The sequence below is a fragment of the Arvicanthis niloticus genome, chromosome 6 (genome assembly GCF_011762505.2).
Source record: "Arvicanthis niloticus isolate mArvNil1 chromosome 6, mArvNil1.pat.X, whole genome shotgun sequence".
NCBI classification, from domain to species: Eukaryota; Metazoa; Chordata; class Mammalia; order Rodentia; family Muridae; genus Arvicanthis; species Arvicanthis niloticus.
Genome location: NC_047663.1, coordinates 7,199,899 through 7,222,845, shown reverse-complemented (window position 1 = coordinate 7,222,845; position 22,947 = coordinate 7,199,899). Strand labels below are relative to the sequence as shown.

The 22,947-nt window shown below is 52.7% G+C and overlaps 1 protein-coding gene across 1 annotated transcript in view; it reads left to right on the top strand.

The window, feature by feature from the left end:
- The window catches only part of Slc38a12 (solute carrier family 38 member 12), a 58,117-nt gene that overhangs the window by 30,586 nt on the left and 4,584 nt on the right, over nucleotides 1–22,947 (top strand). The window contains exon 9 of the mRNA XM_034505725.2: nucleotides 8,984–9,077. Coding sequence (XP_034361616.1) covers nucleotides 8,984–9,077 — 94 coding nt within the window. The remainder of the gene's footprint in view (nucleotides 1–8,983; nucleotides 9,078–22,947) is intronic.

Here is a 22,947-nt window from a genome sequence, read left to right as displayed (position 1 = left end):
TCTGCCAAAGGGTGTGGCAACACAAAAGCAAGCTTTGACTCCTGGTGCTCAGGTGCTACCAGATGCCCATGCTCATTTGGAATGGCCTGGGCATCAGCTCCTTCTTGTTATTATCAATCCATTCTGCATGCATCCTTCTTGGCATTGGCTAGGCTAGGACAGGGTAGAAGCAGACATAACTTCTGTCAAATAGTATGTTCTGCCAAGTGTTAGTTAAATGCAGTCACTGTTAGGGAAGGGTCAGTACACTGGAAGAGCTGCTCCATCCTCCTCCACCTGCCTCATTTCCCTGCACCACGGAGACTAAAGGGTCAATGAGAAGAGCTTACAGCGTCGCCACTGTGGTCCGGTTGGTGCTGAGCCTTGTCCTGGCATGGGTGGTTTCTTCTTCCGGTCTAGCTCCACCCTGCCCACCTAGGCTGATCCATATCAGGGTCACAGTTCATCCACTGTCCCAGGGCAGGTCACTTCTGGTTTGGTATGAGAAAACCCTCCTCCCCATGACACAATAGCTCTCGTCCTAGAATTTTGGCAAATGCATCATGACAGCAATTCACTGGGCTTGGCACACATGCATTGTTGACACAGTTTCCAGTACAGCATCTGTCCCTTCACTGATGGTCATCTTCTGCATGGTGGTTGGTCCTCTCCTGTATGATCGGAAGTACTTGAACTCTCATAAGTATTTGGGCCACTATTAAACCCACATGGGCAATAAAAATAAGATAGTATATGGCAAGGAGTAGTGTGTGTAGCTATAGTCCCAGATACTCAAGAGGCCACAGCAGGAAGATCGTCTGCACGAAGGAAGGACATAGCAAGGCTCCATCTCAAAAAAAAAAAAAAAAAAAAGAACAGAACCTTCTTTGGCAGCACCATGGTCCCGTACCTGGGGTGTTTGGAGAATGGGTGTGTCTTAGTTGGGGTTATTCTTGCTTCGATATAACACCATGGCCAAGGTAGCCTGCTTCTTTATAGAACTCAGGACCACCGGTCCAGAGGTGGCACCACACATAATGGACTGTGCCCTCCCACATTAGTCACTAAGAAAATGCCCCACAGTTGGATCTTATGGAGGCATTTTCTCAATGGAGATTCCCTCCTTTCAGATGACTCCAGTTTGTGTCAAGTTGACATAAAACGATCCAGCACAACTGACCTTTGTCAGTCCCACACAAACACATCACTGATAAGCTGTAACCTTTCCTTTCTGTTTTGCTGAGATCCACCTGCTTCTGCCTCCCAAGTGCTGGGATTAAAGACGTGTGTCACCATGCCTGACTAACCTTTCCTTTCTTATTCTTCCCCAAGATTAACATTAATGTTATAAACATTCCAAATTCTAAAAGTCCCACAATCTTTAAATTTTGAAATACCTAAAAATTCAGCTTCTTTAAAAAGTCTTTCAACTGTGGGCTCCTGTGAAATCAAAAATAAATCCCTTCCTACTGAAGAGGGAAGAACCAGGGCACAGCCACAGTCTGATCACAGCAAACCCAAACTCCAGCAGTATAAATAATGCAGTGTCCAATGTCTGGGGTTCCCTCAGCATCTTCTGGGCTCCTCAGTGGCTTGGGTCACTTCAGCTCTTCCCCGTGCAGCACACACAGCCACCCTTCTAGGCTCCAGCTGATTCCACTCTGCTGCTGTTCTTGGTGGCCATCCCATGGCACTGGCATCTCCAAACTGTTGGGGTCACTTGCTGCAACTGGGCTGCACCTTAACTGTTAGCCTTTCCCAGGCTCTTTTCGGGGACTCCAACCCTGTCACACAATGCCAAACCTCAGCTGCTTTTCACGACCCCTTTAAGCCTTCAAAACCAGCACCACCTGGGTGACTCTTACACTACCAAGTTAAGTTGCCAGCACAAAGTACAGACGTCCTGGCTGCCTCTAGACCTCAGCTTCTGTGGGCCAACCCTGAGGAAGCACTTCCCAGAAGGCTTCACCTCAGTGATGCTGGTCTTATCTTAATCACAGCTGAGTCTTCAGCCCCAGCTGACCAGACACCCATACACAAACGGCTTGGTAGAGTATTTGCTTCTCTCTGAAGCGTCACAAGCCATGCCTCCTTCATCTGCATCTTTCTCAACATTATTGTCTCCAATGTTCCTACAGAACAGCGTACCAAGCTTTGAACACTCAATGGCTTTTTTTTTTTTTCCCCTAAAGTTTCAAAGTCTTTCCACAGTCCTCCCAAAACAACCTAGTCAGGTCTGTCAGAGCAATGCCACACTACCCTGGTACCAACTTCTGTTGTAGTTAGGGTTACTACTCCTATGATGAAACACCATGACGAGGGCAATTTGGGAAGGGAAGGGTTTATTTCAGTTTATACATCCAGGTAAAGGTCCATCACTTAGGGGAGGCAGGGCAGGATCCTGGAGGTAGGAGCTGATACCGAGGCCATAGAGGGGTGCTGCTTACTGGATTGCTCCCTGTGGCTTGCTCAGGCTGCTTTCCTATGGGACCACCAGTCCAGGATGGCCCCTCCCACAGTGGTCTTGGCCCTCCCCATCAGTAGTTAAGAGCATGTCCTGTGTATGATGTACTTTGAGAAGCTGAGTGACCCCACAAAGCTGGCTCAACAAGGACATCCATGCATACCAGATCTCTGTCCCATCTCAGCACTCTGAACGCAGTGCCCCTTTGTGCCCTGCCTCAGAGCCCACCTGTCTTTTGTAGACGAAGCCCCAGAAGTTGCGATTCCGTTAGGCAAATAAACGTTCACAGCCACTTGAGAAATAAAAATAGAATCCTGGAGCATTTCTTCACTGCGTGTCAAGGACGTGCTGCAGGTTCAGTTAGGGATGGGCTCATGCCAAGATGCTATTAACCCCAATTAGCTTTTAACCCCTCGCACTCAACAGGAGCAGCCCTGCAAGCTTGGCATCCCTCCCTTTCTCATCTGAAATACCCTCCAGGATCAATCCAGACAGCTCAGCTGTGTGTTTGGCATGTGGCCATCGCCACTTGAACCCACTCCTCCCCGCCTCAGATGCTCTTATGCCTGTGAATTCTGTCCTGGCCCTTGCAGATCCTGTGTGTTTAGGAGTGACATTCAGTGTTACACCACACGGTCTCTAAGAAGTTCCTTTGTCACCCACACCGAATTAACAGGGAAAGTGAAGATACCAACCAACCCTGGCACAAGAAGGCCAGGTGGGAATAAAGCCTGTTGGGCTTTTGTGTTGAGACAGTAGAGTGGAAAGTGCTGGAACCTTGAAAGCCTCATCCCCCTCTTCTGCCGCTACCATAAATAAACAGGCATTTGAAGAGCTGCCCACTTGGTGAGGAGGTTGCTCAGTGCCCTATAATAAGGGCACATAATGGCCAGCAGGGTCCAGCACACCCTCGTCCAGTCCTGAGCCTTCTGTGGGAATGCAGGATACCATGTGAGCATGCTATCCTGGAATTTCCTGCACCATCTGTCATATGCACCCACAGAGAAGGCAGGGATGGGAAGGACCCTCCCTGGCTGGCTGGGCAGTGGCTGACTCCTGCCTCCGTGAGTTCCAATCAGAAACTGCAGGCTGCCCCTCCTCCTCTCAGCATGGCACAGATGGCAAGCAGGCTTTAGGGTTTGCATTTTGTTCAGGGAGAGCTGATGGCTGGGCTAACGACTGGGAATCCTACCAAGAGGTAGGTGCTTCAGAGAGACCACAACCCCTTTGAAGACTTTAGTTCTTTAGGGTTTCAGAGATGTCACCTCTTTTCGGGACCACTGCAGAGTACCATTTGGTGACTCTACTATTTAGGGATCCTGTGGCTGAGGGGCGGTGGGGGAGCTCTACTGAACTGAGAACCAGGCTCCTCCTCTCCTTCATGCCCTGACCCTTCCCTCAGTTCTAAGATGGAACCAAGGGCCCTTGCACACACTCTCCCATTGAGCCACACCTCCCAGCGCTCCAAACTGTGTTTGGAAAGAGATTCCCCTCCCCCAACATGGTGATTGTCTTTTCAACAGAGCAGAAGCACTTCTGCATAGCTGCCTGGCTGGAAGGCTAGGTGGGCAGGGGATGGGCTCACAAAGCAAATCTGCAAAACCGGGACTGCGTCTCTTCCAGCACAGTGGTGCCACCTTCCTTCCAGGTGCTTCACGGAGCACGCCACAGCCCACACAAATACTGCTACATGCCTAATCGTGTCAAGTGTGTAGTCGTCTCTAGACGTTAGACCAGCAAGGATCTGGCCCTTGCCCTCAGCATGGGGATGCAGGAGCCCTGTTCCCTGCAGGACAGAAGTCATGTGGTGCCACCCGAACACTGCTGATGTAGTCACGAGCCCTGGAGAAGCCTGGAGGAACTGCAGAGGAGGCTGGCATTTGAATGAGCCTTGAAGGTGGGGCCAGAGAAAGGAGGTTCTCTGTCATCAGGAGGGTCCAGAGGGCAAAGGCATGAAGGTAGAGGTTAGCTTGGTGGGGCACAGGAGAGGGCAGAGGAGACAATGTCCTATGAGATGGACACAGCAAGCTAGCTGGGTTTGCAGAGAAAGCTGGGCTGTGTCAGGAGATGCCTGCAACTCTCTCCCACTGCTCCTGAACCTCTCCAGTCCCTCTGTCTCCTTGGTCAGATTCGGGGTCACCGCCTGCTCTGACAACCTTGCAGACGAGTGAGGAAAGCCACACATGTGGGCACTCAGCAGATGTGAAGGCGCCTGTGGCCTTGAGCAGTGATGTCATCACAGGGTGACTTTGATAGAGGTGGAGTGATGAGAACAGGGACCAGAAGGCTGAGGCTGTGACAGATTCCTGTCTGGCTGTGGGACCCGAGAGATTCTGCAGCCTTTATGGAAGAGGCAGTTTGTGATTGACACCAAATGTGTGGTTTGTTTGGTTTCTCTGGCCAGGGAGATTTGGGGACAGGGAAAGTAGGTGTCACACTGTGTAGTTGGTGGCTACAGTGTAGACTGCCACCCCATGTATTCCCTTTTAAACAGACCGTGCACACCATTTTGTTGAAGGCAAGATTGCGTGGAGCTGGAGCTTTCTTCAGCGCATGCCAAGTGTGGTGAGATCCAGCCAGAGGTGACCGTGGCTCAGCCACGGCAGTACTCTTGATATAAGATCCACTTGTCCACAGCACAGCGTTTAACCCCCTGCTCCAGAGCTGCCACCTGAGACAGGACCACTGCAAGAGGGAGTGAAGGTGGTATGCATACTCAGACCACCACAGGAGGCTCCAGGGAGAACCATGGTTCTCAACCCATGGGTCTCGGTCCCCTTCTAGGCTCAAATGACGCTTTCACAGGAGAACATGGGAAAACACAGATATTTGCATTACAACTCGTAACAGCAAAATTAGAGCTATGAAGTAACAATAAAAATAATTTTGTTGTTGGGGGTCACCACGATATGAAGAACTGTATTAAAGGGTCATGGTGTTAGGAAGCTTGAGAACCAGAGTTAGAAGCTGAAGCCTTGGCACTCCTGGATTCCACAAAACTCCATGTTATGTGGGGGGTGGGGCCCACACAGCCCAGCCGGCCCGGCCCCTGTAAGGCTGTCAGCACCTGCCCCAGGTACTCCAGTCCCTGGCCTGTGTCCAGGGGACAGAGCAGGCCAGGAGCTCTCTGTCACTAAGGCTTGTTTCTAACACAGGTTGGAAAAACTCAAGCTTCTGGCAGCCTTATGTTTGGCCTGGGCGCTGTGTTTGGCCTTGTCCTGCAGGGGGTGCTCTGCGGCACCATTGGTAGCCTGGCTGAACTCTACCTAGGACCCCCTGGCTTTGGGAAGTCTCTTTGGCTTAGAGCTGCTTATCTGGGGAACTTGTTATGTCAGCCTTGCTCAAGGCAAGAGGTTAGAGGTGGCTGGGCGCTTATCACCTGAGCAGCTCAGGTGAGTGTCACCTGCTTGGGGACATGGGGAGACAGACAGCCCTTATAAACAGTAGACTCCAGAACGTTCTGAAAAAGCAGCGGCTGAGTGCTGCCTGCAGTGCCTTGGGAACAGGAGCTGCCTCGTGTCCATCAAGGCTCCAGCAAGGCTGCTGTGCGGCCTTTGGTACACAGCAAAACTCACTGACCCAGAAAGAGAGATTCGAGTGGCCCCGTTTGCCCCTTCCCGGTCTGTCTTGGACTTTATTCCCAGAAACCAGCTTGAAGATTTCATTAGAAATCAAAGGATTGCTGGTCCTTTTTCTTCTTTTTCTTTTCTTTTTTTTTTTTTTTTTTTTTTAAAGAAACACACTTGGCTGCTGTGATCAGTGCCCTGGCTTTCTGTAATGAGGGGGTGACAAGAGTCCTTGAACAGAGACTGAGTTGGAACTGATCAATGGCATTTGGGGGTTGGAAGATTTGCTCAGGAGCCAGCTAATTTATAATGTCATATGGGCTAGACTGGAAGACCCAAGAGGATAGGTTGTCTCTTGGCTTTCTCTCTCGTCTTTCTGTAAAAGGAAAAGAGAACGCACGTCATCTGGCTGGTGATCACTCAGTAGTAGACTCTGCCCTGCTAGACCCCAGCAAACCTCCATCTTCCCACTTCTGCTTCTGTCCTCCATCCTGTCACTGGGATGGCCCACTGCCGCAGCTGCTTGCTTCTGGCTGGAGCTGATTTGCAAAGGACACCTGTTAGATCCTTAGCCCAGCTCCAAGTCTCCTATTTCATTTGAGCTCCTTCTGCGGAGCGAGCTTGCACCCCACACAGGGGCTGCTGTTGGGCAGTCTGTGTGTGCTGCCTGCGACTCAGTGGGCCCTGAACTTCCTCAGCAGCGAGGCTGCTCTGTGTCCCTGATTATGGAAAGAAAACAGCTACTACACAGCTATTAGTGTCCCGGCTGGGGCTCAGTCCTAAAGGAGTGCATCACCATCAGGTCCTGTTCCCAGGACAGACCTGGTGTCTGGACTAAACATGGAACCTTGAGCAGGTGGGCCCTCATTCTGACTCTCTGTCACTCAGTTGGCCCCAGGGACCCTCTGCACCTAAGAGTCCTCCCATAGTGTTTCACAAGATGGGGTATATCATGTCCTTGAGTCTTTACAAGTGCACTGAGAACAAAGAAGATAGATGAGGACTCTTTGCAAGGACCCCTGGAAAATGACCCTGTCTTCCAGAACAATCCCACTCCTTCATACTGTTTTTATGTGATAGAACATTCCAGAAATCAGGCTCCATGCTCTGTATGACATCTGACCTTCTGCATGAGCCTCCCCAAGATCCAAGATTTCTGGCTTACACAGCTGGAGACAGCACAGGTCAGAGCTGAGTTGCCCAGGCTCCCTCCCTCCCCCCAGTCATACCAAGAGCCCAGGTCCCAACAGACCAAAGTCATTTGGACACATTTTGTGTTTATGTGTCTTCCTGTCAACCCCTTCTCTGCTTCAAAAGAGAAATTCATCAATGGAAAGTTTCCCTGAAAGTGGTAATTTTCCTAAATGACTTACTAATGGTGCCGCATACGGACAGGCTCAACCAGAGGTGGAGGCTGGTGTGCCCATTTCTTGCTGTGGTCCAGCTTTCCTGCCTGGGCTACACAGACACCTGCCTTTGCTTTCACAGAGTCTCTTCCCCTGACTTCTGCTGTCACCCTGGCCTAAACAAATGCTTCTCTAGCACGTTTTTCCTGATGAGAAGAGTCCCCTAGCAGAAAGACCTCCTCTTCAGAAATCTCCCAGCCCTACTGACTGCCAGGGTGCCTTCACCCAGCCCAGCTAATTAGAGCCTTTCTTAGGCGGCTCTGGAATCTTGTCATTCATTTTCACAGAGATAATGGACCTGGATAAGAGGTCACAGCTTCCCCTACTTCCTGCCCTCCTTGTGGAGAGGGTGGAGTGTGCTCCCCTTCCACCCAGAAACTCCCCCCTGCCTGTCACAGGAACTGTCTGGTCCGCCTCCCGCCTACTTGGCAGCTGGTGATAGAGTCACGTAGCTCATAGGGCCAGAGCCCAGCTCCCTATGGCAGCCGGCCGCTCTCCTGCTCTCCTGAAGCTTTTTGCCACCCCACCTTATGCTACATCTCTGGTGAGTGTCATTAGCATCCTCGTGATGAAATGGCACAGTGTAAATGTTAATAAGGGCTGATGTTCCGCCTGCTTCCGAGTGGCAGATTGGAAATGGTACCATCTTAACTCCAGCGAGCAGCTTTTAATCCCTCTGCTTCAATTTGGCATGGAAAGCACAGCCCCCTCCCCCTCTGAGACACCACCATATCTCCCCCAACCCTGTGCTTTTTGTAAAGGGGTTACATACCCCACAGGCCAGAAGTCTAAAGCAGGGTTCGATTTTTTTTTTTTTTTAAGTTAAGCATTTTCCCTTGTTCTCCAAAGCAAAGGAAACTAAGTGGCCAGTACCACAGGCACCCGGGTCTCTGGGCAGTTCACTTCCCACCCCTGACCTCCATGGATGAGGATGACCCTCAGAGCGCTGGGGCAGCAGCGGGTGTGTGCCCCCACATGTGGTTTGTGCAATGCTGGGGACTGAACCCAGGGTCAGCATCAACCACCTAAGCCGCTTCCCAGCCCCACTGTGTGGCCCCAGCAGCTCTAGCTCTTGTCCCCTGCCTTCCAGTCCTTGTTGAAAGATGGCATCCTTATCCTTTCATCCGCCTCTGCCTATGAGAGCCCTCATGCCCCCTGTTCCCTCCGTCCTTTCTTGCCCATGATGGTGAGGGTCCTAATGGTTCTCCTTACTACTGTTCTATTCCTGATGGACACTCTGCACAGCTCACTGCTGGGCCTAAGGCTCCCCTATCACTGCCTACTGAAGTCAGCAGAATGGGTTGAGCAGAGGTCTCAGGATGAAGCCTGGGCCTTGCCTAGACGTGGCAGTGACATCCGAGCAGGAGGCTCTGGCTCGCTCATCCTGCCTAGCCTTTGGTATCCATCTTCAGTGATGCTGATGGGCCCCAGGGAGGCTCTGTCAGTAAGTCTGAGCGTTCACCTGTGTTACTGCGGGGCCTCAGCTCTGTGCACAGGCTGCGGTCCCCTCACAGCCTGCCCTGTGTGTCCGCCTCTGCACATCTTCTCATTGCGCCTTTCGTCCCCAGGCTATCTTCACTGTCCTCCTTGGTCCGTTCACCTTCTTTGATGTCCAGAAGACTAAGTACCTGCAGATCTTGACCTCTCTGATGAGATGGATCGGTGAGTCTGAGAAATCTCCCAAGTGTCTACCCTTCTCCCCGACCCCTCCCTACCTCTGCAGAAAAGCCAGGCAAACTCCCAGCTGGGACACGGCAGTGGCTCGGTTCAGTCGGCCTGCCTGGTTCTCTGACCTTTCCAGAGGGCAAGGAGGAGCAGACGCTCCATCGCCTGTTACTACTGGGGAAATTTAGCAGAAAAAAAAAAAAAAATGAGTGACTTTTTCCAGGTCACATTGAGTGGACGGAACTGGGCTAGGACCTGAACTGCTAATTCTGGTCCAGCCTCCTTCACGTGACCATGCTAGGTCGGGCTATGCCCCCTGAAGGGGGACAGGAACACCATTTCTGCCTTCTCAAGGATGTGATGTCTGGCACAGCCATAAAAGCCAGTGGGTCATGGTCGCAGCTACTCTGAGCCTTTGACTCTTAGGCCACCAGAGTGAGAAAACGTGTTCCTGCTGTCTGTTAGCTTCTAGCTAACTGATACCCCGAGTGACAGCACTCCTTGTCCTCGGGTAGATTTTGGGGATCTTTCCCCTTAAACTGGGCTAACGCAGGAACCCATTCACTTCTGTCATGCCAGCCAGTCAGCCACCTTCATCCAGGAAGCAGCCAGCTGCTGCTACAGCAGGATTGAGGATGATCAACTGTGGGGCTGCTGTTGCCTCTCCTCTATCTGTTGTGCGTCTAACTTTCTCAGTATAAAAACTAAAAGGGGGCGGGGCCTGGACAGAAGTCAGCACAGTGCCTCTCTAGTGTGTAAGAAGCCTGGGTTTGGTCCCCAGCACCAAATAAAACATTCCTGTACTCTAGCAGGAGGAGAAATCCAAGTTCAAGGTCTCACTTAGCTACAAACTGAGTCAATTCAAGGACAGCCTTGGCTACATGGGATGAGTCTGGAAGCCTCCACCCCTGGCACAGAGAAGTTTGAGTTGGGCTCCTTCTTCCTAGCTGTCCTTAACGCCATCAGGACCAGGGCTGCAAACTGCTGCTGATTCCATGTCGTGCCCCAGTGGGATGATGATTCTGCTAAGGGCATTCACACTAACAGTGTCAGGCTTCTTCTAGCTTCTGGTTCCCCTCCCTGCCTCCACCACAGGAGCTCTGGCTTCCAGTGAGAAGGTGGGTCATCCTCTCAAACAGCCTGTCCTGCCCCAGCTACAGCAACATGGGCATGTGCCAGTCCCCAATACCTCTCTAATCCAGGAGCCCTAGAGGGCTTGGTATCAGGGTTGACAGGGGTCAGAACACAGTCTGTTCCTGGTCTCTTGTATCTTGTCTCATGTGCCGTGTGAGAGCTGCAGCCAGGGTATCGATGGTTTTGTGGGCAGGGTTTGGAGAGGCATGTTCTCTGTCCCCATCTACCTATCTCTCTTGCCCAGTTCCTTTCGCTCCCTAAGGCTGGGTCTGCAAGTCTAGCCCCATCCTGCTGGTACTTACCTGTCTTTGGCCTGGGAAGGGTTCTCTAAGCTCTGACCTGAATCTGAGCCCTTTCTCCTCTCTTACCATGTTGGGATGACACTGAGAGACAAGCAGGAGGGAGTGGGGGCCAGAGGGAGTGGGGACCGGTAGCACATGCTTTGGTCAGATTGATGGAGTCCATCAGGAGATAACAGCCCTGATAATGGCAGTTGAACTTCTATATTTTTTAACAGTCTCCATCTCAAGAGGGAAGCTTGGGCCCAGTGTAGTGGCACAGGTTTTTAAGCCTCACACTTAGGAGGAGGTGGCTGAAGGGTTAGGAGTTCAAGGCCAGTCTCAACTATATAGAAAAAGGAGCTTTAGCTCAGGAGACCATGTCTCAAAGAGAGAGACAGGAGGTAGAGGAAGGGGAGCTTGTGAGGAGGGAAGAGCTAAGAGTGAGTCAGTATTCTTGTGAGTACTAGAGCCTGGGGAAGGATCACAGCCCAGCTCCTGATGCCGCCAAGCCCCACAGCCTACACCAACCCTCCCTGAATCAGGACAGACACTGGCTGCGTTAAGGAGGTGGCTCAGGACGTAAAGAGCATCTCCGTAGGCTCCTGATAGCCTCACTTTGGCTCCCTCTGACCCCACATAAAAGCTGGACACAGTAGCACAGAGTCTAGAATCCCGGTTCTTATGGGAAGCTAGGGGCTAGAGACAGGATCTCCAGGAACTCTGGGTCTGTGTGACAGTAAACAAGAGAGACTGCCCTAAAACCGGGCAGCAGATGAAGGTGACCTTTAGTATCACACTTGCCACAAACAGGAACAGGCGTGAGCACATGTTACACATTCCCAGCACCCGTGGATGGTTTATAACCGCCTGTAACTCCAGCTTGGGGGGGGGGGTGGTTATGATGCCTCTGCCCCACTGGCAACTGCATGTATGTGCATAAACCCACATGCAGACACACATACACACACATACACACACACACATACACATACACACACATACACACACAAAATTGAAATAAAAAAGCAAGGCTGGAGAAAGTTGCTTGGCCGTTAAAGCTAAGTAAAGGCTAAGGTCTACCTCCAAAACTTCAAAAATAAATCTTAAAGAAACAGCGTAAGGGTAAGCAGTGGTAACACAATGCCTTGTAATCCCAGCACTTGGGAGGCAGAGGCCAGAGGCTAGATCTCTCTCTTAGTTTAAGGCTAGCCTAGTCTACAGAGTAAGTTCTAGAACAACAGGGCTACACAGAGAAACCCTATCTCCAAAAACAATAACAACAACAAGAAAAAAAGAGAAAAGGAAAGAAAGGAAAAGAAAAGAAGAAAGTGAAAGAAGGTTCAGGCCGGCACCAAGTAGATAAGTAAGTTCTTAGCTCAAAGCCTCTGTTCCTCCATGGGAGCTGCCATCCTGCCACCTACAGGACAGAAAAGCTCCAGGTCTACCCTGGGACTCCTGGGGCCTCCTAGCAGCTCCCGTGTGCTGCAGGGCAGGAGGCAGTGGTCCTGCGGTCTGCAGAGAGCAGCTAGGGAGGATCTGTCTCTTGCTAGAGATGCTACTGTGTTCACTGCCTTTGCCTCTCTTCTCCCTTGGAGCTGAGAGATAATCAAATGTCAGGAATCTCCCGGGCACACTGCTGTGGGTGACAGAGCACAAGGCAGTCATTTTTCTCCATGAGAAACTCAGTCAGACCTCTGAACTTAAAAGGCTGGGCCTCCCGGTGACAGAGCCGCCCAGGAAAAGGAAAATTGCTGTTATGGGAGTTAAGCAGTAGTGAGTGTGGTTAAGCTCCCAGCTGGGGCACCGGAAGTGCCAGAGCGGCTCTTCTCAGCCAGAAGCAGGCGTTTTCCTCCACCTAACCCCAGGTCTTGCTCTGTGGAGGAGAACCAGGCAACAGAATCCCCCAAAGCCACACCAAACAGGCAGTCTGGTTCATGGAAGGGACCTCAGCCTACCAAGCCTAGCCCCGGGCCTCAGTACGGAGTCTCTCCCCTGAACCAAGCTCATCCCCTGGGAGTTTTTCTAGAGCTCCCTTCAGGCAGTGATCTCAGAAGTCCTCAGGAGCCTCTGCCAAGTTGTCATTCTGCCTGTGAGAAGCAGCTGTGTGGTGCGGCCCCACAAGACCATCCTCCCCTCCCTCCTTCCTACACTATGCCAACACCCACCCTCTCTCTCCCCTCTCCCCAAATGAGCGCTGTTCCTTTTCAAGAGCTGAGCAGGGAGCTCAGGGAGGCAGTAAGCTGGCCTGGGTTCCAGAAGACAGGAGGAAGAATGGGCACCAAAGGGACCGGAAAATCGTGAATAAATGAATGTGCTGAGCCGGAAGGTTTCCCGTGCTTAATTAGGAGTTTGTTCTGCCATGTGATGCAATGAAGCCGGGTCGACCTCAGGCCCCCAGAGTCGTGCCCAGGGGCCTGGGGTGGATTTCCCTGGGGGCTTTTCCTCTGCCTGCCCTCACTTCCATAGTTGCCTAGGACTCCTTGTGCTTCCACAGTGGGATTTGCAGGCTTAGGTGGCCTTTACAATAGCCAGTTGTCCAGGGAAATGTCAGAATATAGGTGACAAATTCCAGTGTAGATTCATTTCTCATGCCACACTGACCGGTTTGGGGAGCTTTGATCTCTCTTTTTAATGTGTATGGATGTCTTGCCTCTGTGTGTCTGTGTGTCTGTGTGTCTATGTGTCTGTGTATCTGTGTGTGTGCGTGCAAAGAACAATAAGAACCCTTAACCACTGAGCCATCACGTCAGCCCTGAGGGAACTTGGGTGATAAATGCCTCTGAGTTTACCAGGACAGGGAGACTCTCTGATGTCTCCAGTAAGGGAGGTTATCCTCCAGGCCAGTGTACACCTTCCTGCCAGCCTCTGGTCTTTCAGTTGGCTCTCTCCCAGGCAGCCATCACAGACAGGCCTTGCTCCCCAAAATGGCCCAATAGCACCCTCTCCCACTGTGCACAGACCAAGCTTCAGTCCTCTGCAACCCGATTCTGTGCCGTGGCAAGGAAGACTTGCCTCGCTGAGGCCTGTGAAGATACAGTGAGCCTGAGTAGAAGGTGCTCGCTAGAACCATGCTTAGCTCCTGCTCAGCACTGAGACAGGGGCATCACCCTTATTGCCAGCACAGTCATTCTGTCCCAGAATGAAGGTCCTTTGGGACTGGTTGTGAGGTCAGGGACATTACCTCAGCCGTGTTCAAAAACAAACTGGATCTCTTGCACCCCCTCACCGAACACCCAGCTGTGGTCCCTGCACCCCAGCCTGTGGATTTATCTTCAATCTCAGCCTTCAGCATCAGGTGGCCCAGGGACACATGAGTCAGCCAAAGCACCATCCTTCATTCCCACAGGTCTAGCAACCAGCCTTCCGTCCTGAGCCCTAAGCAACAAGACTCAGACCTGTTGGCGGCTCCTTCCCTACCCAGCTGGCTGCCCCATGGGAGCTCTCAGGCTAGTCCAGGTTACAACTTAGTGCTCCAATCCCATTACCCGCCCGCCAGCCCGCCAGCCCACTCCTGCACCAACAGCTGGCTCAGCTCAGTGCGCCCTGTTGGTGTTATGAAAAACGCAGTTCTTTCTAATAAAGGCTGCTGTGGAGCACCACCGCCCTCCTCTGGGCTGTCGCGAACCCATAGGGCTTCCTCCCCTCTGTTTGTGTATTCAGAACCAACACCTCCTGCTCTCCAGCCCCACGCTCCCCTCAAAGTGGGTCAGACACCATCCTCGCCAGGCATCCATAGAGGAGCTCGGGCTGTTCTGCCTGGGGAAGTTGCTCAGCCCTGGTCTCCCACCCCGCCCCCTATGAGTGCCCCAGATTTGTTTTCTAAGCCAGCAGGCAGGGTGCAACTAAGCAGCGATGGCAAACAAGGCCATAGGTCCCCAAGAAGAGACCTTCACCTGGGAACAGGAGGGCTTTCTAGTTTCCAGTGTCCCCAGGTCTGTGGTAGTCCCAGTGGCATGTCTCCTAGTGCGGCTGCTCTGATCTGTCACAGCCAGCAGTCAGGGGTCTTGTAAGCCTGGGCCATCTGTCCCCACTGTTGCCAAGGCCTTTGAATTCCTGTGCTGCTTCTCAGCTGCTGCTCCTGGGAGTCCAGAAAAGGCCTCCTTTTGCTAACACTGCCCTGCCCAGTGGCCACTCCACACATGGATGAGGCCGTGGTGGGCTTCATTTTGTATGCTGATTCAGCCGAACGTTCCCATCGTACATGCAGAGATCAGTGTGTGGAGAGCACCTTGGGGTTTCTGTGGACAGGCCATTGGGATGAAGCAGACATGTCATTAGCCTTTCCTAGAGAAGAGCCAGCCATAGGCTGACAATTGCATTTTCAGCCAGCATCAGTCAAGACAAAGCAGAACACTGTGCCGGGCTCCAAGAAAAGGCGGCCAGCCTCTTTCCAGCCTCCCCTCACAGCCGCTCTACTAGCCACATGCAGGTCTACCCACCAGACCAGAACTGCTGATCCACCCAGGAGGTTGGTGGGACAGCTACCTGGACATTGCAAGGCAAGGGTGGTCAGCAGAGAGAAGGCCATCTTAAGCATAGTCTCTGCACAGGGTTGTCCCTTATAGCCACCACCTATAGATCCATAGTAGCCCTGCAGCCCCAGAACAAATGCTCCTTCAGGCCAGGGCCTGGCTTCTGTCACCTCTCCTCCTCTTCCTCAGTCCCTCTGCACTAGCTGGCCACTCTGGAGGGAAGACCAAGCAGCCTTCAGTGGGGAAGGTAACAGTGCCTGAAGTTTTATGTTTCAATCTCCAGGAAGGAGATTAGCTGGCTCACAGCCAGGCTCCTGACTCTGCCGTCCCCATGGTCACTAACCAGGCTGCCCTGATGACTCAGGAATGAAAAATGGAGACTCTGTCTCCCAGGCACCACCTGTGTGTGCCGAGTGTGTGGGGGAGGCGGTCAGGGGGGAGGAGATTGAAGGATGGCAAGGCCAGAGCTCCTGCTTTCATACCAGTAGCTTGGCTGCTCTGGAGGCTGAGTGCCTGCCCTGCATCTTCTACCTCAGGTGGAGAGGGAGAGCCCTGCCCCAAGCCCCTCCAGGAGAGCTTGCAGCCATGGAGTAGAGTTAGTCCCAAAAGTGGGTGGGACACATCTTCTGCAAGGCGTGAGGAGGGGACCTGCCCAGTACCAGAAGGAGCCAGGCTAGCTTGAATTTCCTCCTTTCAGTAGAAAAGGTGTCCAGAGTGAATTGTTACAGGCAGGGTCAGCAGAGGCAGGCCATGTAGTCTCTGGAAGAGTCTCACCCAGAACCCCAAAGCACATCCTCCCAGAGAACACACAGGAGACCTCTGGCCCCTGCTCAGGTAATTGAGTGACTGCCAGGAAAGACAGACCAAGAATCTGTGTGTACACATGCACGCAAGCACACACACACACACACACACAATGGAGGACACTTACCTTGTATAGCTTTCACTACTCTAAATGAGGTAAAAAGAGACACCAAGGATCTTTGTAGAGCAGATGTGATCTGCTTGTCCCTGGGTCCCCCATACCACTTCCCTGACCTCCAGAGCCCCTCAATATTAGCTGGTACCAGCACTGGGTGTCCAGGGCAAGCTCCTATAGCCCCTGGACCTGCAGGGAAGGTGGAGTCACCAGAGTGATCCCAGTCTCCTCCTTCACAAGGAGAAATGTAGGGTTGTGCTGGTGTCGGGAGCCACACCCCGGCATGGAAAGTAAGACCGTGTGATGATAAAGAGACAACTTTCTCAGAGACTTCTCTGCTGGTCCCTGCCCATGCCAGCTGCTATGCCGGCTGCTTCCATCTGCTCAGCAGTAACCTTTCAGCACCTCCATTTAATTTTATTATTATTGTGTGTGTGTCTGTCTGTCTATGTCTGTGTGTGTGTCCTGGGGGAGGGGAGGAGAGAGAGAAGGGGAGGTAGGGCGTGCCCCACGGTAGCCTGTTGAGGCCCTCTCTCCCCTACCTTTACATGGGTTCTAAGTTGTCAGGCTTGCGTTTGTCTGTCCCTCAGCTGCCTGTAAGATACAGCAGCTTCTCAGGGCAGCACTGATGCCCCACCCCCACCCTTCAAGCTCTTTTCCTGTGTCTGAATGTGGCTCCCCTTCTGCAGGCAGTTAGTCCTATTGGTTAAAGGACAAATGCCAATCACCCGCAGCTGTTTTAGGTCTGGAATACGTCTTGCTTCTCAGCTCCGGCTCATGTTGCCTTGTGGGTCTCCCACCCCGCCCTCCCCCCATGACTCAGCTTCAGGCAGGACCCATGGCCCTGTGTCCCGGGAGGGCAGTGGGGTGGTGAAGGACAAAGCAGTAGCCAAAGTCCTCCACCAGCCCCAGCTCCCTGCTGGAGCCACCGGGCCCAGCCACTGATGCATGCTCACCGGTCATCCATTATCATTAGCTCTGGCATGTTGATTCTCTGCTTGGAGAAGACAGTGCTGTCCCCCTGACAGGCACAGTGATGGATGGCCGCCTCGATGGACGGCTGCTTCCTTGTATGTGCTAAGCTGAAGCCAGAGCCACGGACAAGACTTAGGAAATGGCACAGGTTGAGCCTATCTCAGAGTGGGCATCTAGGACCAGAAGAGACTTCAGGGTTGGAGATGGGTGCTCTCCAGGAAGCAGGAAGGAAAATGGCTGCTTATGGAAGAGGCCCGGCCCGGGCCGTAACATACCCGGACAGTGTTTGCTGGAGTCATTCTTGACTCTTGAGAGTCATGGTTTCAAGTCTCTGTGTACCTCTTGGGCACTCAGAGATTAAGGCAGGACTGTAGCATGTCGTCTGGCATCAATGGATGCATGTCTTCCTCATCTACCACAGCTATATTTCCTGTCCTTTTAGGTCCTGCTGTAGGAGACAGGCTGGTGGCAGGGTTATGTCTCAGCCTGGTGGCTTAGGTCCCATGCTGTTTTCCTAGCCCCCTGGGCCAGGCTAGCACCTCCTCTCTGCAGGGTAGGACAACCTGACTGTCGTGGCCCAAGGGAGCTTAGCCTTCATCCAAGATACTAGGGATTGTACTTGGGCCTTGCACAAGCCTGGCTGCTGCTCTCCCAGCTGAGCTAGCCCAGGCCTTCGTTTCCCCCATGCGAATCCTGAGAGATGACATGCTTAACGAGGACACTTGGCTCTTCTCTTGCTTAAACTGTGAGGTTGAGGTCCTGGCAGGAGGCAGAAACCTTTCCAGTTTCCAACTCGTCAGTACATCACAGGTACCCACAAAGAACACCTGGTCACAGTGAATCCCACTATATTCATGGGGTAGAGGGATGACTAACTGGTAACGAGCACTTCCTGCTCTTCTGGAGGACCTGAGTTCAGTTCCTACCATCGATCCACATTAAGCAGCTCGAGCCTGCCTGTGACTCCAGCTCCTGAGGCTCTGACGACCTTTTCTAGCCTCCCCAGCCACCCACGTATATGTGAAGACTTGTGAATAAAAATAAATCTTTAATAATATACTCGATTGGGCCAGGTGTAGTGCCACATGCCTTTAATCCTAGCACTCAGGAGGCAGAGGCAGGTGGATCTCCATGTGTTCTAGGTTAGGTCTGGTCTACAAAGAGAGTTCCAGGACAGCCAGGGCTGTCTCTAAAAACTAAATACATACTTATAGACATATCAGTGTATTGTAGCTGTGATCACTATGAAACAATGACTAGTGCTGGGCATGGTGGCACACACGAAATCTCCGCGCTTGAAGAGTTGGAGGCAGGGGAGAAAGGAGTTCAAGGCCATCCTCAGCTACATAGACCATCCTGGGCTGTATCGTTTGTGTGGTTGCATGCATGTGCGCATGCCATGGCTTGTATGTGGAGGTCAGAGAACAGCTTGCAGGAATCAGTTCTCTTCACCCTGAGTCCCCAGGACTGAGCTCAGGCCCTGAGTCAGGCGTAGCCACAAGCTCCTTTCCCCGCTGAGGTGGCAGAGGCCTCAGCTCTGTGGTTTTGTCGCCACCTTCTAGGAGACACATGGGCAACGCTCAGCATGCTCCAAAGTCCCCCGTGCCATTTCGGAGCTAGTCTCAAGGAAGAGGAAAATTAAAAAGCCACTAAGAGGGACTCCATGCCCCACCTTCACAGTCATGGTGTCTCCAGGGAACAGGGTAGGAGAGCCGTGGTCCATGTGCCCCAGCATCAGAGGCACCTAGGCAAGGGTCCCAGTTCACACCAGCCCCACAAGATGCCAGGATCCTGCGAGGAAGGCAAGGTTTTCCTCTGCTCCACACAAAGGAAAGCAAGAAGCTCCACACCGGCGCTCAGCAACCAAGGATGTCAGCCAGGTCACTTGCTGAACAGAGTGTACAGAGAACTGGGGCGGGGGGGGGGGGGGTCCCTTCTCCACACCTCCAGTGCAAGCTGGATGTTAGATGTCTGTCCCAGGCTATGTTCCCAGTGCATGAAGAACGGTCTCTGACAACTCTGCCCTAATGTCAGACTCCTGATACTATAGTCACTGATCCGGGTCTCCTTCCGAGCCCTGGGGTGAGTCCTGGGAAAGCAGGGTCTGCTGGCAAGGTATGGATCCAGGAGGGCTGATGTTTGTTTATTTTGAGGCTTAGGCATCCGCTGCCCTCTGTCCTTGGCACATATCCAAGAGGGTGTGGCTTGCCCTTTCTCTCTGCCAGGAAGATGTTCTGAGGTCAGACAGACAGACAGCATTGGGTCAGACAGCTCCCATGGGCATTTATCTAGCTCTTGACAACCGAAAGGAGGGACGAAAGCCACCCAGATGTTGTTGGGTGGCTCGGTGCCTGGATTGGTTTTGCCCTAACTTCCCGACACAGGGAATGGAAGTGTGCCGTCTCCCGTCTCCGTCTGAGCTGGTCACTCAAGGCGCCTAAGCAGCACCTGTTTTTGTCTCAGCCCCTCAGATAATGGCTTGCTGTCTGCACCTGTCTTCCTCCTCCCTCCCTCCAAGGAGTTAGATGCTCAGGGAGCAAGCTGTGCCTCAAGGTGAATCAATATGGCAAGGCCAGCTTGTAGAACTTAGATCAGCTGTCAGAAGTCTGCCTGTAAGCAGCTCGTGGCTTCGGGCAGAGTCAGGGACTGTGAGCCTGGAAACTGGAGGGGCAGCTGGCTCCTCACCAGTGCTTTGTAATGAGTCCTCCTTGCCCTCCTACACCAGGAGCAAGTGTAGACACAGCCACAGACGCTGGCAGTGGAGCAGCGAGGGTGGTCTTCATGTGCCCTCTGTCACCTGACACTGACTCCCTCCCCTCTACAAGGTGGGCTTCCACTCTTGAACCTGGACCATTCTCCACCCTGCCAGTAAGGTGACTATCCAGCTCCTCCTTCTGTTGTGATTGTCTTTGATACCTTCCACCTGTTGGTTCACTCTGGACTCCACGAGGACAAGGCTTGTGCCCGCCCTGTGCACTTCCCCTGAGTGACCAGAATAGTGCAAGCGCTCAGCAGACCCTCAGCTAGTCTGTTAGTGAGTGAGTGATAAAGGCCAAGTCTCAGGTTATACAAAACCAGCACAGTTGTTTCTATAAATAAGAAGCCTCCTGCCCCCCCATTACACAGATGAACGGCCCAGGCCCACTGTCCCCATGTGACCTGATGTCAAGCTCTCACCAGCCTCCCCGGCTCCTCGATGCTTCTCCACACCCCTTGGAGTGTGACTTCCGGTGTGGAAAGCAAGTGCATAGAGGGCTTCTCAGCTTAGCCTGGGACAGGGGAGAGATGGGGACACCGGGCACTGCCACACAGGAGCTGCAGGCTCTGCTCAAGGGCAGACCCCTGCACCTCTGATGGGGACAGGCTGGATGCCAGGGGCCCACTCGGCATCTCCATGTCCATCTGTGTCTGCTCTGAGGCTAGAGGTGAGCAGTGAGTGTCATCTAGGGTGGCCCAGAAGTCCCTTCCGTGCCTCTGCACTGTCTGTCCCTCACAGCCTGTCATCTTATTTCACCTTGATTTATTAGCAGACCTAATGAGTTTTTGGAGCAGCCACCTCCCCAGGGACGGGGCAATCAATCTCAGAGATAGCTGGCGAACTCTGCTGCTCCCCTGGCACCCAGGGAAGGCAGGAGGTTCCAGGGACAAAGGAGTCTTAGCCCCGGGAGAGTGGGGCTTACTCTTATAATTGGTCTTGGGACCTCTGCAGATCGGAGCCCCCAGGTCCCTCCCACTTTCTTCCTTTCTGTGTCTATCCAGTTGGAGACTTAAATGTTTCTTTTGAACGTCACTGAAGCCAGGCCCACACTCTCTTCCCCTTTGTATCCCAGGCCAGTGCCTTCCGAGTGTGCTCCAGACATGGCAGTCAGTGGGACTTTTCTGTTGGACTTGCCTGGGGCTCCTCCCTCAGGCCTCTGTGCATTTCCTCTGCCTCAAAGAGTGTCCCTATCTCTGTCTGGCTTGTGTTCCCTGGAGGCACACTAGGTCCTCCAGAGTGACTCCATCTCTGCTTAGACGGGGGTGCTGTGCTTTTCCCTAACCAGATCCAGCAGCCTTTTATGCTGTCCCCACAGCTGAGGCTCTTTTGACAGACAGTGCCGAGTGTGGCTAAGGAGAGGGAGGGAAAAAAGGAACAAGAATGAGCCTGTCCCCCTCAGGTGATTGTTAAGGAACTGCTGTTGCACAAAGTGATCCTCCAGGGCAGATTTAGTTTTGGTAAAGTGTGAGGGGAGAGGGGAAGAATATGTGTGTGTGCATGTGCGTGCATGCTTGAGTCTGTGTGTGTGTGTGTGTGTGTGTGTGTGTGTGTGTGTGTGGTGTATTTAATCTCCGTATGTCTAGTATGTCCTTGTGCATACTAGACAAGCAGTCTACTACTGAGCTCCAACTGCAGCCCTCTTTACCCTTCCCTTCTTAAAGATAAATATGTCTGTCTATGTAAGTGTGCGCCACATGTGTGTGCCCAACTGATGTCACAGATAGTTGTGGGATGTGTGCTGAGATCTGAACTCAGATCCTCTGGAAGAGCAGCAAGTGCTTGCTGGCTTTGAGCTCCCTGTGCAGCCCAGCACTGGCTGTGAACCTGCCACCCTTTTACCTCAGCCTCCTGAGTAGCTGAAATTCCAGGCCAGCACCACCAGGCCCAGCCTGGGTCACTAATCTCTGCCATCACATTAACAGATAAGGCTACTTATGGCTGGGCTATCCTGGAAGTTTTAGAAAGGCCCGAGATAAGTAAGCAGCATGGAAGACCACGATAGAGGATACTAGAGGTGTGGAACCCAGCCAGAGTGGTCCAGGCAGCCACCATGAACAAGCAGGCTGTCACCCTCACAGCTCTTGGGGACTTGAGGCTTCTCTCCTCTCCCCTCCAGAGAGCAGAGAAGGAGTAACCAGCACCTGAGGCCAAACCCAGCCATGAACCACAAGCATCTCAATAGCCAGCTTCCAGGTCTTGCCTTCTCTCAAGACCCAAGGCCAAGGTCAGGCGACAGACAGCTGCAGAATTTCTCCACTGGCCTCTTTCCAGATTCATGCTGGCTGTGGCCAAGCCCTGGAGCACAGCCATGTCACAGGTAGCATCCCAAACAGTGATGGCAAACTAAATTTAAGTCTTGCCTTGCAGTGGCTACTCCCTTGGCCTTCACCCAGTGTCCTCCCTACAGTGACATAGCTGCCTGCTCCCACTGCCTGAATGACTGCCTACCAGGCACCAGAGCCAACATCCAGAGCTGCGCTGTTCCGAGGCCCTCACCAGCACACGACACCACTTCAGCCAACTAGAGGGTTCCCCACACCATGCCTTAGTACACCAGCAGCTTCCGACACCTCTGGGACGAGCTGGCATCCTGGGGTCGGAGGCTGAAGCGCAAAGAGGAGCTTGGTCAATGCTTCCCTCTGACTGGCTGGGACTGGAAAGATTTGTGGTGCCCTGGAGCAGGAGGAATGTCGGAATTGAGCCACAGTGAGAACTGAAACAAATCATCTTTATTGGCAGTTTTCACAGGTCCCTCCGAGCTTCCCCCTCTCCTCCTTCCCCCTGCCATGTCAGACAACTCTGATTAAAAGCAATAAATGACTCCAGCCCACTCCCAGGTGTCATCATGGGAAGAGATATTGGCCTGGCTTCTTGCGAGTCCCAGCAGAACCTTTCCCAAGAACCAAGGAGTGTACCAGTGTCCTGAGGGAGTACTACAGAGTCCCCCAGCTTCATACTGAGGAAGAGCCCTGATCCTCCGATGGGGCCCAGACAGCACATGCCAGACTCTTCTGTTCCACCACTCACAAAGAAGTGTCACGTGCCCTGTGGACTTGTCCCAGACTACAGGGAGTGTCAGACCTGTTCTTCATAGAGGCAACAGGAATATATAAATTCAAAATGAAGACAAAGGCTCAGGGGTCTCTGTGTGTGTTGAGTAGTTACCACTAGCACCCCTGGGTGATGTCAGAAGAAGATACCAGAGAGATCTGGAAATGTCGTCTTAGCTGGCAGGGACCTTGTCCGTCGTGCTGTGGCATCGGTGCTGGACTTGGACTTCTTGAGGGACTCAGGTTCTAGAAGCAGGGCCGGTGAGCCAGCCCACGGT